Raw genomic sequence first — 17,303 nt, forward strand, 5'->3', positions numbered from 1 at the left:
GCTAGGACTGGCTGCAAGGACTTCTGGGAGCTCCACTCCCGCGTGAGGACCCTTCCTCAGCCCCCGTGGGCCCCTTCCTGTGGCCACCAGCTGTGGGGCACCTCCACACTGCGGCAGAGGCTGACCCGGCCCCTGGCGAGCGCACAGCAGGTGGGAAATGCCTTCACAGGGGATCTGGCTTGAGGGACGGAGCCAGGCCGCGCAGAGGGCTGGCGAGGTGAAGCCGAGGCCTGGCCGTCCTCCCTGGCCTACGATCTGCAGAACGGGCAGGAACGGGCCAGCGGGGGCGGGGGCCGTGGGGACGGAGGAAGCAGCAGGTGGCGGCCATGGCAGGGCCTGTGGCCCCCCAGCCTTTCCTTCCCCAGCTTCATGCCACACGCAGCACAGAGGAGCGACCCGCGTGCCGCCGGCTACAGCCATGGAGACGCCAGGCCCAGCGCTGCGCTCCAGGCCTTCTTCAACAGTCCACCCGCTCCCAGGGGCCTCTGGGGCACGGGGACGCACACCGCTCCCCACCGCCGTCAGCAAACCGAGCCAATAAAAGGGATCTCTTTTCATTAGAAAACCCTTTATAGTCATTTCATGTCGGTCAGAAATCACAGAAATTAGGCAGAAAACCCCCCGAGGGGACAGATACAAACAAACAGCACAGCGGTTCCCCCCAAGGTCTCTGCTCTGGTGGGGGTCGGGAAGGGGGCGGCAGCCGCAGCCCGAGCTCAGCTCTCCTCGTCCAGCCGCACCCTCTCGCGTTCCTGCCGCTCGCCCCCAGGCCTGTCCGGGTCGGGGCCCTCCCGCAGGCTGCTGGGGGGGGGGGCACAATGAAAAGGGGGGTGAGGACTGCTCGGCCAGCTCCAGGCCACGGGGAGCAGGGCAGGCGTGAGGGGAAGCGGGGTCCTGGCCGCTGCCTGCAGAGACCCTGAGACCCGGGGCAGACACCAGGTGATGGCCCCCAGAGCGGCCACGCACGCCACCTGGGCCTGGCGCTGTCTGTGGGCTAGGAAGGGGGGGGCGCGGCCGCGGGGGGGGGCACCCGGGGGCCCGTGGCACACTCACTCGCCCTGCAGGTCTCCAGAGCCGCACCTCGCGCCCTCCTCCGAGTCCTGCCCGTCTTCCTCCTTGTCCTCCACGCTCTCCCTCTTTTGTGATGTGGCATCGCCGTTCACGGGGGCTGGGAGATCTAGGGGGCATGGAGAAGTTGAGGTCACTCCCTGACGCTCCCCGTGGCGGACCTGTGGTCGGAGAGGGCCTCGGGTGCTGAGCCTCTGCTTTGCAGAGAGTCTCCCCCAAACGGCCCTCAGCATGCGCAGGCTCACGCGAGAGCCACCGTGAGGCTGGTCTGCAGCTACTGCGGCCACCTGGACAGAGGCAGGGTGTGACCCCGCTAGAATGTTCTAGCCCGAGACACAGGAGCAGGCTCCGCCGCCCGGTCCTCACCAGCCGCCTCGTCCTCAGCCTTGTCCTTGGGGGCCTCCTCCCCGCTCAGCAGCTCCTCCGTCTTCTCCCTCTCGGCGCCCGTCTTGTTGGCTTTCTGGGTCGCCTCAATCTTGGGCCCCAGCACCCGCGACTTGAGCCGCGTGTAGACCTCCGCCGCCTTCTCCATGACGTCCTTGTTGGCTTTGTACCGGCGAATCTGCCCACATGGCCACCGTGTCACCCCAGGGAGCCGGCTGACCCCCCCCACAAGACCCTTGCCAGTCCCCATGGCCTCCACCCCCGCAGGGCCTCTCCCCGTCTGCCTCCTGCCTTACCTTCTTCAGTGTGGCCACCACGTCGGTGTTCTTTTGCAGGATCTGGGAGGTCACTTGCAGCGTCCCCAGCTCGTCCAGTGCATTCAGACACCTCTGCACGTCCTGGGGGGGGGGGGGGGGGGAGAGAAGGGTTGTGGCTGCACCATGGCCAGAGGCCAGCCAGGAGCCAGCATGGCGGTGGGGGGGTCCCCTACACTGCAGGGGAGGCCGGGCCCTGACCCCACAGGTCCACCCAGGCCTTCGCTGATGTAACGAGAACTCCCGGGACGTGAGGTGGCCGAGGGACGTCTTACCGGATTGTCCACCTTCAGCGCAAACTTGATCTCACTGTGCAGCTTCTGCAGCTTCTCCTCTACAGAAGGTTCTGGGCCAGAAGAGACACCACCGGATCTAAGTGGGGACTGCAGGCCCCGGCCCCGGGCAGCTCAGCCCCCTACTCTCCAGGACCCCGGGGCTCTGCGGAGACACTGCGCCCTCCTGAGGGAGGTGCTGGCCCGGCCCGGTCTGCCCCGCCCGCCCCGGCTCCTCACCTTTCTTCTTCTCCACCTTCCTGTCCAGTGGGAGCCCTTCGGACCGTTTCCGGGTTCGCTCCACTTTCCCAGGCCTGCGGAGAGGTGACCCCCACACAGGTCCCTGGTCACCTAGCCCAGGTAGCCACCAGCGCCCAGGGGCACCGGGCTCCCACCCCGCAGCTGGGCCCTGGCATGGATGGAGGGCGGCCACCTGCTTCCGGGGCTGCGGGCCTGGCCGGGGGTGGTACTGACCTGGCTCTCTGCTTGTCTTCGGGCCGGCCCCTCTTCTCCTTCTGGCTGGGTTTCTTCGTGGGCTCCGAGCCCTGTGACTGGGACTTCCTTCCAGGTTTCCTTCCCTACAGCGGCAGGAGCACAGGGGTCGTGAGTCCAGGCCTCCACCCAACAGAGGGGCAGCAGTGTCACAGCCCGCTCCTCTTTTCACTGCACAACCCACCCTCTCTCCTCCCTGCCTCCCCGCCCCCTCCCACCTCTGTTTCAGCCACTCGGGCTCCTTCACTGGTCCTCAAACAAATCAGGCTCCACCTGCCCCAGGGCCTTTGCACAGGCTGCTCCCCTGCCCAGAATCCTTGTGCACTGCCCCTTGCTGTGTTCAGTTCCTTACTTAAAACACCATTACGCCTGAAGCGTTTGAGATGGACCTTTTCTAAAGTGGAAAATGGGGTCTGGTGAGGGGGGTGGAGACTGAGGTATGCGGGAGGAGAAGGCAGGTGGACTGCAGTCTAGGCCTGCTTGGAGAAAAGGGAGAAACCTTATCTGAAAAGCAGCTAAAGCCAACAGGAGTAGGGTGTGGCCGCCGGCTCTGCAGCCTGCAAGCCCGCGCCCCGTTCCCACACCTCGTCGGGTGCTCGGTATCCCGGAAGTCCCTCATGAAGGTGTGGGATGGGGAGGGCGGCCGCGGCGCAGGTCCTCCCGGGCGCCCACCTCTCGGTCCAGCTCGGCCTCGGGCTCCGAGTCAGAGGAGGACGGGGGGCCGCGGCCCCGGCCCTTGCGGCCGCGCTTCTTGCCGGGCTCGTCGTCATCCCTGAGCTCGTCGGCGCTGCTGCCCGCGCTGCCCGCACACTCGGCGTCCCCGCGCTCGGCCCGCTCTCGCCGCCGCTCCTTCTCCTCCTTCTCCTGCTCCCGCAGCCGCCGCAGCTCCTCCTCCTGCTCACGCCGCCTCCGGGCCTCCAGCTCGCGCCTCCGCTCCTCATCACGCCGCTTCCACTCGCTGATGCGGTCCACCTCATCGCTATCGCTGCGGGGAGGCGGCCATGGGCTCAGCCCTGAGATGGTCCCAGCGCCGCCCCACGGCCCCGCCCCTGCGAAGGCCCCTCCCACCGCCCCGCCCCCAGCAAAGACCCCTCCCACCGGCCCTGCCCTGAAGATGCACCCTCCCACCAGCCCCGCCCCCAGCGAAGGCCCCTCCCACCGCCCCGCCCCCAGCAAAGACCCCTCCCACCGGCCCCGCCCCTGAAGACGGTCCCTCCCATACCCCGCCCCCAGCGAAGGCCCCTCCCACCGCCCCGCCCCCAGCAAAGACCCCTCCCACCGGCCCCGCCCTGAAGATGCACCCTCCCACCAGCCCCGCCCCCAGCGAAGGCCCCTCCCACCGGCCCCGCCCCTGAAGACGGTCCCTCCCATACCCCGCCCCCAGCAGCAGGCCCTCCCTCAGGCTATGCTCCCGGATGAGCTCCTCCCAGGGGCCTTGCCCCCAGCAGTAGGCCCTCCCACCGCCCCCCAACCCTGTGACGGCCCCTCCCACCAGCCCCGCCCCCTGAAGACGACCCCTCCCCCCGGCCCCAGAGGCCTCGCCCCCAGCGGCAGGCCCTCGCAAAGCTCCACCTCCCCCGCGGAAGCCCCGCCCCCGTGACGGCCCCGCCCCCCGGCCCCACCCGCGCGCCTCCTACCTGTCACTGCTAGAGCTGGAAGGTGGCCTCTCGGGCTTCGGCTTCCTCCCACGGGGTTTGGGGGGCGGCTTCTCCGCTAGGGAAAAGGAGGATGCTCACCACCTCGCCTCAGCACGCCCACCCAGGCTCACCCTGGCCTGCACGCCTACCTGGCTTCCGGCCGCGCTGAGGCTTCTTGACAGACACATCGGAGTCGGAGGAGGAGGAGGAGGAGGAGGAGGAGGAGGAGGATGCTGACCTGGCCACCGCTGCTGGCTGCGCCATCACCCCGTCAGAGTCTGCTTTGGAGTCGGAGTCGGAGGCTGTGGGCACCTTCTGGGGCACACAGCAGGGTGTCGGGGCCGAGCAGGAAGAGGGTCACAGGGCCGAAGGCCACCCATCCCCCACTGCCTTCAGTGCCATCCAAACCCCTCCTTACAACAAAAGGGCAGGTGGCACAGGCCTGGCAGCTCGTGGAGGTCAGGGCCAAACATGCCCTCCTCAGGCCAATGAGCAGCCGCCACTTGCCCCGGCCCAGCCCAGCATGCAGTACTCACCCTAGCTTGTACACACACACACACACATGCACGCACACACGCACACACACACACATGTACGCACGCACGCACACACACACATGTAAGCACACGCGCGCGCGCACACACACACGCATGCACGCACGCACGCACGCGGCTCTGCAGGCTTGTGGTATGCCAGCCCCAGAATGCCACACTGGGCATAGTGAATCGGAACCTGCTGCGCCTCAAGAAACTGCCTGGGCCCCACCACAGAGGGCCACATGTTCTGTGCGTCAGTCATGGCTGGAAGCCACGGGGCTGGGAGAGAGAAGCCCCATGTAAACTGAGAAAAGGGACCACAGGGCACCCTACCTTTTTCTTCCGCCCTCCTGGGGGCCCCCTCCGAGGTGGCCGGCCCACAGTTTTCTTCTCAGGGGTGAAATCCTGTGGGAGGAGAAGGGAGCTGCAGGGGGTGTGGGCTGCCACGTGGGGTTCTCCCTCACACAGGCCCCGGCCCGCCCTCCAAAGGAGCAGGCAGCTGCTCACCTGGTCACTGGTCTTCTCTGACTCAGACGAGCTCTCTGAGTTCTCATCCTCTGACGGCGAGATGCTGGCTGGATCCAGGTCACTGGAGGCTTTGCGAGCTCGTTTCGAGACGGACATCTGCGAGGAAGCGTGGCCACTATCAGTAACCCAGCAAGCAGCGCTCATGGCAAGGGATGAAAAGCCCAGGGGTGGCAGAGGGTCTAGAAGCTGTGTGTGTGTGTGTGTGTGTGTGTGTGTGTGTGTGTGTGTGCGTGCTCCACTTCTGGGTGTGTGTGTGTGTGTGTGTGTGTGTGTGTGTGTGTGTGCGCGCGCGTGCTCCACTTCTGGATTTTTTTTTTGGTCCATCGTGGGGCTTGAACTCTGGGCCTGGGCGCTGTCCCTCAGTTCTTCAGCTCAAGGCGAGTGCTCTACCACTTGAGCCACAGTGCCACTTCCGGTTTTCTAATGGTTTATTGGAGATAAGTTTCATGGACTTTCCTGCCTGGGGCTGGCTTTGAACTGTGATCCTCAGATCTCAGCCTCCTGAGTAGACAGGATTACAGGCGTGAGCCACCCGTACCTGGCCACTTCTGAATTTTTTGATGGTTAACTGGAGATGAGTCTCATAGAGCTCAGTGCTGGTGGCTCATGCCTGTAAGCCTAGCTACTCAGGAGGCTGTGATCTGAGGATCACAGTTCAAAGCCAGTCCGGGCAGTAAGGTCTATGAGGCTTATCTCCTTTTAACTACCAAAAAAAAAAAAAAGCCAGAAGTGGAGTAGCTCAAGCGGTAGAATGCCAGCATCTAGCCCTGAGTTGAAGCCTTAGGACAGGCAGGCATACACACGCACACATACACACTCCAAGAGATGTGGGTCTGCCTCTCAAGTGTGAGGTTCTGAATTCAAATGCTCTACTACCACTTAAAAAAGGAAAAAAAAAAGGAAAGAAAAGAAAAGCTATCGATTTAGCTGGGCACTATGCTCAGACCTATAATCCTAGCTACTCAGGAGACAGAGCTGATGATTCCAACTGGAAGCCAGCCTAAGCAGACAAATCAGACTCATCTCCAGTTAACCAGGAAAATATGGAGGTAGAGCAGTGGCTCAAGTGGTAGAATGCCAGCCTTAAGCAAAAAGTGCTGGGACAGTGCCTAGGCTCTGAGTTCAAGCCTCAGGATTGGCACACACACACACACACACACATGCGCGCATGCAGAAACACATGCAAACACACATACACACAATAATGAACAAATAAATTCAAGGCAAAACCCCTCACAAAATAACAATAACAAAAAGGCCAAGTATGTTCTAAGAAGTTTGGGGGGAAGGTGGAGGAATTAAATCATGCTGGGTGCCACTGGCTCATGCCTGTAATCCTAGCTACTTAGGAGGCTGAGATGTGAGGACTGCAGTTTGAAGACAGCCCAGGCAGGAAAGTCCATGAGACTCAGAAGAAGCCAGAAATGGTACTGTGGCTCAAGTGGTAGAGTGCCAGCCTTGAGCAAAAGCAGATCAGGGATAGCACCCAGGACCAGCAAAAGGAAAATAAAAATTAAATCATCACCATAAATACATTCATATTTCCCACTGCTTCTGGGGCTTGAGATCAGAGCTTGAGTGCTGTCCCTGAACTTGTTGCTCAAGGACAGTGCTCTACCACTTGGGCCATAGCTCCATTTCTGGATCTTTTTGGTAGTTTATTGGAGATAAAGAGTCTCAAAAACTTCCCTGCCTGGATTGGCTTTGAACCTTGATCCTCAACTCTCAGCCTCCTGACCTTTTTTTTTTTTTTTTGCAGCGCTGAGATTTGAACTCAGGGTCTTGAGCTTGCTAGGGAGATGTTCTATCATGTGAGCCATATCCCCATATCTGTCAGCCTCCTGAATAGCTAAGATGACAGACATGAGTGGTCCCTGGCTATACGACATTAAAGTCCATTCAATAGCAAGACTAAAGTCCTCATTTTAACCTGAGACCAGCTGAGTGAGGTGGTTTCTGAGAACCTGAAACACTTCACAAGACCCCCATCATCTCAATAAGTCAGGCATGAGGATTCATTCCTGTAATCCCAGCACAGAGCAAGCCGAGGCAAGAGGACTGCAAAGTCGAGGAGGGGAAGGGGAGAGGGGAGAGGGGAGAAGGGAGAAAGGAGGAGAGAGGGGAGAAATGGGAGGGGGGAATGAAGGCTGACAGAGAGGGCAGGAGGACGCGCCTCCCAGACGGGACAGAAGTGGGCAGCCTTTGGCCTACATGCGCCAGGCCGTCCTGTCTCGCCCCTACCTTCAGCGCCGCTGTCTTCCGCTTCAGGCCACTGTGGTCACTGCTCTTGTCGGAGTTGGAGTCGCTCTCCATCCTGTCGCTGGCAGCTGCAGCGGTCACGGCTGTGACAGCCATGACCCCCCGGTCCTCGCTGCCCTCGTCCGCGTCACTGCCCCCCGCAGGGTCAGCTCCGGGGGCCTCCTCGCTGTCGGAGGAGCTCACTGGCTGAGGTGGGACACAGTCCACACATCACTAGGAGCCCTGAGTGGCTCTCCCTGTCCGACTAGTCACCCAGATGCCAGCCCTCCATCTCAAGTGTACGGGCTCCATCTCCCCATGAGGAGGTCAAGTCCAGAGCGCTGTGGCTAGGGGCAGGATGGGGAGGCTAGGGAAGGCAGGGTTAAATCCTGCTCCCGGTGCCTCAGTGGTACTGGAAGTGCACGGAGCTCTCTCGACTGCACCTGGACTTCAGCTAGAGGGCTGGCAACATCTCTGTTTTCAAACATGATTCACTGAGTCTGGAAAGGTGTGTTAGTGGTAGAGTGCTTGTCCAGTCCTGGGTCATATCCCTCAGTACGACATATACAGAAAAAGCCGGAAGTGGCGTTGTGGCTCAGCTGGTAGAGTGCTAGCCGCTCAGGGACAGTGCTCAGGCCCTGAGTTCAAGCCCCAGGACTGGCAACAAACAAATAAACAAACAAACAAAAATCATGATTGACTGGATGACGTAAAAACGGTTCTGTGAGCAGCTGGGCCTCGGCACAGGCCCGTGGCGTCCACTGCTGGATGTGCTGAACTACTGCCTTCCAAGGGAGTGGCACAAAAGCAGGCAGCCCCGAGATGACGCTACAGAAGGACACGGGCCGCTCTTGGGACCCTTCTTGAATTCACTCTGAAGTTTGCAAGAGGAAAGTGTGTAAGCCCATCACCCATGCAGCAACCACCACAGAATGCCTGCCATGGGTCTGGGCCTGGCTGAGTGCTGGGCAGACACTCCCTGCCCTCGCTGAGCTCACAGTTACGGGGAGACACGGTTAGGACCCAGCACAAAGATGGGGAGTTGCGGGACTGCCTGCTCTAGAGAGCACAGCTGAAGAGGGGAGAGGCTGAAGACACAAAACAGACTCAAGGTCACCAGGAGCAGGAGGGAATGGAGGGGGACGGCTCATGAGTTCTTTGTGGGGTGCCTGGAAGGTTCTGGAATTAAAGCAGTTATGGACAACATGGCAAATACATGGAAAGCCATTGAGGGGGTAGTCTCAAATGGTGACTTGTTGTAAATGTCCCCTCCATTTTTTTTTAAAGAAAGAAGGAACACTGTTCTCTGGATGACTCTAGTTGGAGGGTCTGGGACTGTAAGGAAGAGAACCAGGGTGGGAGAGAGCAGGAAAGTCCAGGAATAAGGGGGCTGTGGACACGGGTGAGGGGCTGGGCAGCGGGGAGGTAGCTGGATGGACCTTCCTTTGCTCATTTAGCTGGTTGCTTGACCTCCCCCCCCCTTTATTTATTTGTTTGTTTATTTATGTATGGCAGTCCTGGGGCTTGAACTCAGGGCCTGGGCATTCTTTTGCTCAAGGCTAGCACTCTACCACTTGAACCACAGCTCTACTTCCCTCTTCTTCTGTGTATGTGGTACTGAGGAATGGAAGCCCCAGGGCTTCATGCATGCGAGGCAAGCACTCTACCACTGAGCCACCTTCCCAGCCCTGGCTCCCTCTTTTCTAAAGTTCTTCTCTTCCATTGATGGGAGTGGCTGGCACCACAGCGGCCTCCACACGGAGCAGGTTCATTCTCAACAGACAAGGGAAATGAGAAGCAGGTGCTGAAGGGAGCTGGTGGCACAGCACTGAACGAAATCCTCTCCCTGCGTGGCCCAGGCCACGTCAGGGCCTTGCCTGTACAATTTCTGACAAGATTAAAAAGGATGATACTTAAGTAGGTCAAGGCCCAAAGAGAAAACGTCAGGAGAGACGACAAGATTTAGGATTTTTTTCTCCTACTTCCCTCCCCAGCAGGGAGCCACAGCAGGGGTGGGGGATGAGGTGGGGGTGGGTAGGGGAGGGGACACGTAGCAACTAAACGGCTAGGCCAAGGGTCCCCTGTAGGAGGCACAGGCCAGTGTCCTGGTCCTAAGTGCCACCAAGCTGGTCATTGCAATGTGTAACAGCTCAGATGATCACTTGAATTCTGCAGGTGAGGATACTCACATGGGGAAAGGGGGAAAGAATCTAAGTAACAGCTCAGGAGCCTGGAACCAGGCGCCGCCATACACACCAGCACTGGGGAGGCTGAAGGGCGAGTGTCGCAGGCCAGCCTGGGCCACATGACAAGACCTTGCCCCAGAAGGTAGGTTATTAAATACATACATGCATAAGTGAATGAAAGAAAGAGCACAGAATCCGAGGCAGAGTAAGGACTAGCCTGGAAGCCTGGCGCCAGCCACAGCTTCTGATGAACAGTCCTTCCCTACTCCTGCCCAGCTCCTGCCCAGATAAACCTCTCTGTGCCTCCACAGCTCTGTCACCCTGCCCGCCATCTCACCGTGCCCCCCACAGAATGGGACAGTGGCTGCTACCATGAACACAAGGGGCATGATCTGCAAGGGCTACAGAGCCACGACTCGAACCTGGGTCCAGTGTCCCAAGTGCCCCTTCACCATCCTGCTAGCGGCTGGTACCACTCAAGAGAATGCGGGCCTAGGCATCCAGAGCCCTGAGCTCTGGTCCCAAGCCCAGCCCTACTGCCCACAGACTTAAGAACCTTAAACAGAAGCCAGGTGTGGTGAAGCAAACCTGGGATCCCAGCACAGACTTAAGAACCTTAAACAGAAGCCAGGTGTGGTGAAGCAAACCTGGGATCCCAGCACAGACTTAAGAACCTTAAACAGAAGCCAGGTGTGGTGAAGCAAACCTGGGATTCCAGCACTCAGGACAGTAAGCCAGGATGATTAAGGGATCCAAAGCAGAGCCTGGAGCTGGTGGCTCACGTCTGTAATCCCAGCTACTTAGGAGGCTAAGATCTGAGGACTGCAGTTTAAAGCCAGCTCACCCAGGAAAGTCTGTGAGACTCTTATCTCTAATTAATCACCAAAAAGCCAGAAGTAGGAGCTGTGGTTCAAGTAGAGCACCAGCCTTAGCAAAATAAGTTCTGAGATAGTGCCTAGGATCTGAGTTCAAGACCCAGAGCTGACGAACTAGTGTACACAGGCATGCGCACATGCACAACCCCCACAAACGCTACCTCCCAATCCCCCCACCTCCAGCTCCAAAGCAGCATAGTGAGATCCTATCTCAAAGGGGGTGGAAATAAAAGGCAACAAAGGAAAAAGAAACCTTTCAGCTGGTTGGAGTGGCTCATGCCTGTAATCCTACTCCCAAGGCTAAGATCTGAAAACCATGGTTCAAAGCCAGCCTGGGCAGGAAAGCCCATGAGACTCTTATCTCTAGTTAACCAGTAAAATACCAGAAATGGAGCTGTGGCTCAAGTGGTACAGCAACAGCCCTGAGTGAAAAAACTCAAGGACAGAACCCAGACACAAGAGTTCAGAAGCTCCAGGACCAGCACACACACATACCAAAAAAACAAAAACAAAAAGAAGAAACCTTGGACAGGTCCCTTTGCTTCTTGTAAGTAACAAGAACTTACCAATAGGTTATTCTAGGTCACGAGTAATTGTGTCCACAGGGTGCATTTGGTAATGTGTACGTACATTTTGGTAGTGGAGATTGTGCTGGGGTAGGCAGACACCAGGCAGGCTGTTTTGAGGCCAGGGGTGCATCCCAGCCCCCTCCAGTGCCCAGGGCCCAGCTACAGAAAAAATTGGGCCCTACCTGAGGCCCAACACAGTTACACTGCCATTAATTACACCAACCCTGGGAAGCCCGGTCTGGCTGAGGCACCTCAGAGACAAGCCTGGCCCCTCTGGGCATACAAGCAGACACTAGGCCTCTGGGCCATCTGAAGGCACACCAGGACACCATCTTGAGCTCTTGTCAGGATGAGGACATGAGAATAGGCCCTCCACTGCACTTTGGGACTAGTATGAAGCCCTGAGTTCAAATCCCAGCACCTCCAGGTCAGACTCTCTCATGACCTGTTGAGCCAGACCAAGCATGGTGGTGCACAACTGTAATGCAGCACTTGGGAGGCCGAGGTAGAAGGACTATAAGTTTCAAGTCTGCTGGGCTACATGATGGGTCCCTGGCTAGCCAGGACTGCACAGCAAGACTCTGAGTTAATAGAAAAATAGCTAGACGTGGTAGCTACTCAGGAGGCTGAGTAGCCAAAGTGTGCAAGACCTCATCTCAGCCAGCCGCCAGTGGCTCACTCCTGTAATGCTAGCTACTCAGGAGGCTGAGATCTGAGGATCATGGTTCAAAGCCAGCCCAGGCAGGAAGGTCCGTGAGTCTCAAGTGGTAGAGCACTTGCCTTGAGCTCTTGAAGAGCTCAGGGACAACACCCAGGACCAGAGTTCAAGCTCCATGACCAAGAAAAGCAAAACCAAACAAATAACAACAACAACAAAAAGTAGGCACAGAGCTACATGGGATATCCTGCAAGGGACTGCAGTCTACACTGGCCTAGATAAAAGATACCAACATCTGAAAAAATAATGAAAAAAAAAAAAAACATTTCTCAAGCTCAACGTCCCAAGTTCAAACTCCCAGACCAGTAACAACAACAAAAACACAAATAATCAAAGCCAAAATGAGACTGGTACCAGTGCTCATGGGCACATGGCTCATGCCTATAACCCTAGATACTTAGAAAGCTGAGCTGAGCAGGAAGATCAAGGTTCAAGGCTAGCCCAGTCAGAAAAACCCACAAGAACCTAGCTCAAAAGTAACCAGCAAAAACAGGTCCAAAGACATGGTTCCAATGGTAGAGCATCAGCCAAACAACTGCAAGGTCCTGAGTTCAATGCCCAGCACCATCAAAAGTAAATAGAGTATGTGTGAGCATATATGACATATACATATAAATTTATATATTTAAATAGTTATAACGCAATGCTCAGAATTATATACTTAAAGAGAGAATGTGCGCCGGTGGCTCACGCCTGTAATCCTAGCTACTCAGGAGGCTGAGATCTGAGAATCGCGGTTCAAAGCCAGCCCAGGCAGGAAAGACTGTGAGACTCCTATCTCCAATAAGCCACTAGAAAACCAGAAGTGGCGCTGTAGCTCAAGTGGTAGAGCGCTCGCCTTGAGCTGAAGAGCTGAGGGACAGCGCCCAGGCCCAGAGTTCAAGCCCCATGACCGACAAAAAAAAAAAAAAAGAAAAGAGAGAATGTGCGTTTGTAACAGTGGGGGATCTTGTGAGGGTAGATAGAAACTGGCCAGAGGCAAGATTGCCTTGTCACTGGAAACACCCATGTACCTACTGAATTTTCTAAGTGTGCATAAAGAAGAAAACAACTCAGTTTCCCATAAATCCAAGCTTCCAAAGGCCCACCTATACACAGAACAATGCAAGGTCTCTGGGACCATGCATAAGAACTGCAGGGCCCCAACGTCTTGGCCCTCTACCATTGGAGGGGTTGGCCCAAGAGGCTGCGTTTAACACCCATATTGTATTTAGAAGTACATCCGGGTTAGATACCTGAGGCTAATTTGCAACTTTGGGGTTCAGTGGTAGCTCCTTCGGTTTCTCGAGTACTATTTTTGAGTTCCCTTTCCTTGAGAGCAGGCATCTACACCGTACTTAGCAAGCTGTGGGTGTCCAATAAATATTAAATGGGGAGATGATTCACCAGGAGGTAATAAGCTCAGGACGTAACCAAAAGGAACTTGAACGGGTGCCACAGAAAAACTCATGGAACTCACTGCCTTGAAAACTTTCTGCTCCACTCAGCCAGGATGGGTTTCAAACAGGGACCCTGTTTCCCGGCCTCATCTGGGGTAATAAAGTAAGCTATAACTCTCAAGATGGGAATGTCAAGAGATGTGTTGAGTGAACTCCACATGTTGGACAGTGATCTTGGAAGGCAGGGGCTAGGCCTGACCATTCTTCCCTCCATGTGTCTAGCATAGCCATGTGTCTAGCAATACACAGCAATGGGAACACAGAACCATCCACAGGTCCTGGGGTGACACTCTTAAGTGCCAGGAACCACGAGGGGAAGGCAGGCAGGCCTTGACTATCTCCACACCATTCTCCCCACTACCAGCAGGGTACCCCAAGTCCTCCACAGCCTTCTGTGGAGTTGAACTGTACTTTTCTAAATTCCTTCCCCCAGACACCAGCTTGCCCGAGTTGTCTTCATCACTACGGCTCTGTTGTCATTCTTCCCACCAACCAGGAATCCTCTCTCTACATCCGACCTCCGACTCTCCTGGGCCCGATATTAGGCAAAAAAGGTCAGAGGAGTATGTCACTGACAAAAAATACGGTTTGCCTTTACGAGGGTGGGGCCCCTTTTCTCTGCCCAAGGGCCATTTGGATATTTATCACATCATCCGTGGCCTACAGAAAATTACTAACACAGGCCAAGGACCGCAGGCCTTGAGAAGCATGCTAGAAGCATGTGCTCACCCCACACCTGTCTTAGAACACAGAGAACACTTTTTTTCTGCGACCTGGGAACAGTGGTCTTTACCAGGATAGATTCTGAAACCCTGTGCCCCCCTCAACCAGCCCCAGACCACACATCCTGGGACCCTTGGCGGTGGCAATGGGGAAGCCCCTGGCATGGACTGGGTAGAAGCTGGGGATGCTGTTCTGCCCTCACAGAGTGTGATCGAGCCAGGCTGAAGCAGAGAACCTGGTCCAGAAGCTTCTCTTCTCCCGTGGGACAAGAAAAAGCCCACCTGTAGCCCCACTAGGAGGAAGTGTCCTTTGCAGACTCCCCCGGAGCTGGACACTTCCCACCCCAAGTTACTCACCGGTGGAGCGCTGTAACTGGCGTGTGGATTGTTCTGGATTTCCCACAGTCCTTCATTGAAACCTTTCCTCTTGTTGGGCTTGCCGTATTTGTCTTTACATTTGTCGTAGGGAAACAAGTCCTTCGGTCCCAGAAAGGCTCTGGAGAATGGAACCATGGGCCAGCTAAAGGTAAACTGGCCACGTAGAGGTACTGGGGGCTGGTGGGGGGAGAGAATGAGGACAGGGGATACCAGGACCCATCTAGGGACACTTACGTTTCGTGTGTACCAAAGAAGAAGATGGGGTATTTGTTGGGTGGAGGTTTCACGGCGCCATCGGCAATATCATCGATCTGTAGGGGAGGCCAGTTAGGAGAGGCTTAGGGTGAAGGCCAGGAGGCCCACCTGCACACTCTGACCCAGGAAATCACCAAGACAGCCACCAAGTTACTTAGGAAAAAGCATGGTTGGGGGTGGGGGTGCTTTCAACCCAGCAGACACATCTCCTTGCAAGTAGGAATGTGCATTCTCCAGTGTACCTCCATTGCAAGCCTGTCCCCCACCCAGAGTGATTCCTCTCCCTGGGAAGAGGGAAGAAAGCTGCCCTAAGACAGGTGCTTCACCTGAGCACAGCTAAATATGGACTCCTAAAGCAACCAGAGGGAGGGGAGCCAAGCTTAGTGTCTATGAACTCTCAAGACCTGACAGGGACCCCGGCTCCTGCAGAAAGCCCAAGCAGCTGTCTCTCAGAAGATGCAGCTGTGAGCTCCAAGGATGCAGAGAGTGGGGGGTGGGCTGCAGGAGACAGGCCCTGAGAGCATCCAGGAAGTCCCACCCTCTCCCTGCAGGCTCATGGGCTCCAGCAGCTGTCAGTCACATCCTCACAGGAGGTTAGCAGCCCCTTCACTTCCAATCAGGTGCTTGGAAATATTCCGGGCTTTCTAGCTGGAGGAGGGGGGTGGGGCAAGGAGGAAAAGCTAGTGCTCTGGAAAGAAGAGAACTGGGCAAAGGAGGGAAGTGCTGATAAAGTTTCATTGCTCCCATCTCCTCCAGAAAAACCAGCGCAGACAAATCAACTTACAGTGGGTTTTCTCATCCCAAATAATGCCTCCCCATCCATCTCTCCAACTCTGAAGGACTAGGGCTGCTGGAACCTTCTCTGCCACCCTCACTCTCCTAGGTTCCCTCAGTTAGCTAGCACCCTGTCTCTGAAGGATGCTAAACGCAGGCAAGCTGAGGACCTGTCTTTCTGGCTTCTGGAGCTTCTCCTCTCCCATGTTGAGGGCCACCACTGACCCTGGGAGGTCAGTTCCCCTACTCTGCTATCCGAAGCCGGGGCTTCTATCTTACCATTCCAGAAACGACCCGGGCCCTAACCCTAGGGGTGACAAGGGCCTCTGGGGCCTAGTGTACCCAGGATTCCCCAATTCCTCCAAAAGTGGAACCCCAAGTTCTTGGGTCTCTGCCCTTCCTTAAAGGCTCCACCCCCCCAACATCAGCTGTCCTGATTCCTTCACCTTTGGCCTCCCTCGGCCCCTTGGCCTTGACCCTCACCCCTTTTCCCCATTTCTGCAACTCTCCTCCAGGAGCTGGCAGGGCCCCAATGCCACTCACAACTTCTGCTCAGGAGTCCAGGCGGCCCATGGACCTTCTCCAGTCGGACCTGGCCCAACTTACTCAGCCTTCCCCCTTGCCCCCCGACCCCATGATAGCCCCGCCCCAAACTTAACCCCACCTTGAAGCCTCTCAGGGACCCCCTGACGGGGGTGGGGGGAAGGGAAGGGGCTCGACCCCTGGCCACCACCGGGGCGTTGGTTTCTCGGCGCCAGGACCCTCAAATCACCCCTCTCCCCCACCCCCCGGCCCCGCAAGACCCAACTCCACGCCCAGGGCGCGGCTTCCTCAGAAACCGGAGCCCCCGGCCCTGCGGACTCCAGCGACGGATGCCTCCGGTCGGGAACGCTTCCTACACCCCGGGGGCGCCCTCCTCAGGCCTGGGGCGCCGAGGGCCCCCCGCCGGCCCGCGCCGCGCCCCCCGGCCGCCCCGCGCCCCCCGGCCGCCCCGCGCCCCGGCCCTCGCCGCACCCCCCGCTGGCCCATCGCCGCGCGGCCTCACCCGGGCTGGCCAGTGCGGGTAGCCCTTCATCTTGGCGAACACCAAGTCCCCGGGCTTGAAGGCGTGCGGCATGCTGGCGGCGGGATGCCCAGGCCGCGGCGGACGGCGGCGGCGGCGGTGGCGGCGGCGGCGGCGGTGGCGGCGGCGGCGGCCGTGGCCGGAGCAGCGGCAGCAGCGGGAGACGAAGTCGGGGGCGGGAAACGGACGCCAGAGGGGCGGAGGCGTCCTCCCAGGCAGCCGGCCGGCGCGTACTTATTGGGCTCGGAGTCACAGGAAGTCCCGCCCCCTCACCATCACGGGCCGGCAACGCTGTCGCTCAAGACCACGTGCGGGGACGGAGAAGCGTGCAGACCAATGAGAAGAGGAGCTGGAACGGAGCTAGCTAACGGGATTGGATAACGGGCCGACCAAAAGGGCGTGACCTAGAGACCTAATGGAAGGGGGCGGATACTACAGGAGGTGAAAGGGGAAAGGTGTGTGGAGGGAAACGAAGGCGCTAAAGGGGTGACGGGGCGTGGCTCTCCAGAGGGGCGGAACCGAGGCCTCCCTATGCTTGAAATAGGAGGTTGACCATTGGATATCACCGGAACAAAGGCCCAATCATCGGAGGAGGCAGGTTACCAACTGAAGGCGGGACTAAATGCAGGGAAGTAGGCTATTGGCTATTACAGGAGGTGGGGCTTAGTAGCCAGTCTTCCATTGGCTAAGATAAAGAGGCTCAACTTAAATAGGGAGGAGCCAATGCCAGGCTGAGCAGGCTTATTCTAGGAGTTATAAAATGTGATTAAGCACCTACTATGGTCTGGGACCACAGGAAAATGCGTGCCACACATGTTAACATACATTACACATGGGTGTCTATATGCATAACAT

The 17,303-nt window shown here is 57.6% G+C and overlaps 1 protein-coding gene across 3 annotated transcripts; it reads right to left on the reverse strand.

Annotated features, from left to right (window-relative positions):
* Positions 1-553: 553 nt before the first annotated feature.
* Positions 554-16,662, reverse strand: Hdgfl2 (HDGF like 2). Of its 3 annotated transcripts, none has more exons than XM_042669940.1 (16): positions 16,431-16,662; positions 14,591-14,667; positions 14,336-14,474; positions 7,473-7,676; positions 5,211-5,327; positions 5,037-5,108; positions 4,317-4,479; positions 4,168-4,243; positions 3,203-3,515; positions 2,513-2,616; positions 2,279-2,352; positions 2,042-2,112; positions 1,749-1,850; positions 1,435-1,630; positions 1,054-1,177; positions 554-801 (listed from the first exon to the last, which is right to left on the reverse strand). In XM_042669940.1, exons 1-16 carry the CDS (start codon positions 16,500-16,502, stop codon positions 717-719), a joined length of 1,989 nt encoding a protein of 662 aa, XP_042525874.1. In that variant the 5' UTR covers positions 16,503-16,662; the 3' UTR covers positions 554-716. The 3 variants fall into 3 exon arrangements, with proteins under 3 accessions (XP_042525874.1, XP_042525873.1, XP_042525872.1); XM_042669939.1 differs by having other exon boundaries at positions 554-798; positions 4,317-4,482; XM_042669938.1 differs by having other exon boundaries at positions 4,317-4,482; positions 16,431-16,661.
* Between the last annotated feature and the right edge of the window lie 641 nt (positions 16,663-17,303).

Source organism: Dipodomys spectabilis, unplaced genomic scaffold (assembly GCF_019054845.1).
Source record: "Dipodomys spectabilis isolate Male_0828 unplaced genomic scaffold, ASM1905484v1 ptg000511l, whole genome shotgun sequence".
NCBI classification, from domain to species: Eukaryota; Metazoa; Chordata; class Mammalia; order Rodentia; family Heteromyidae; genus Dipodomys; species Dipodomys spectabilis.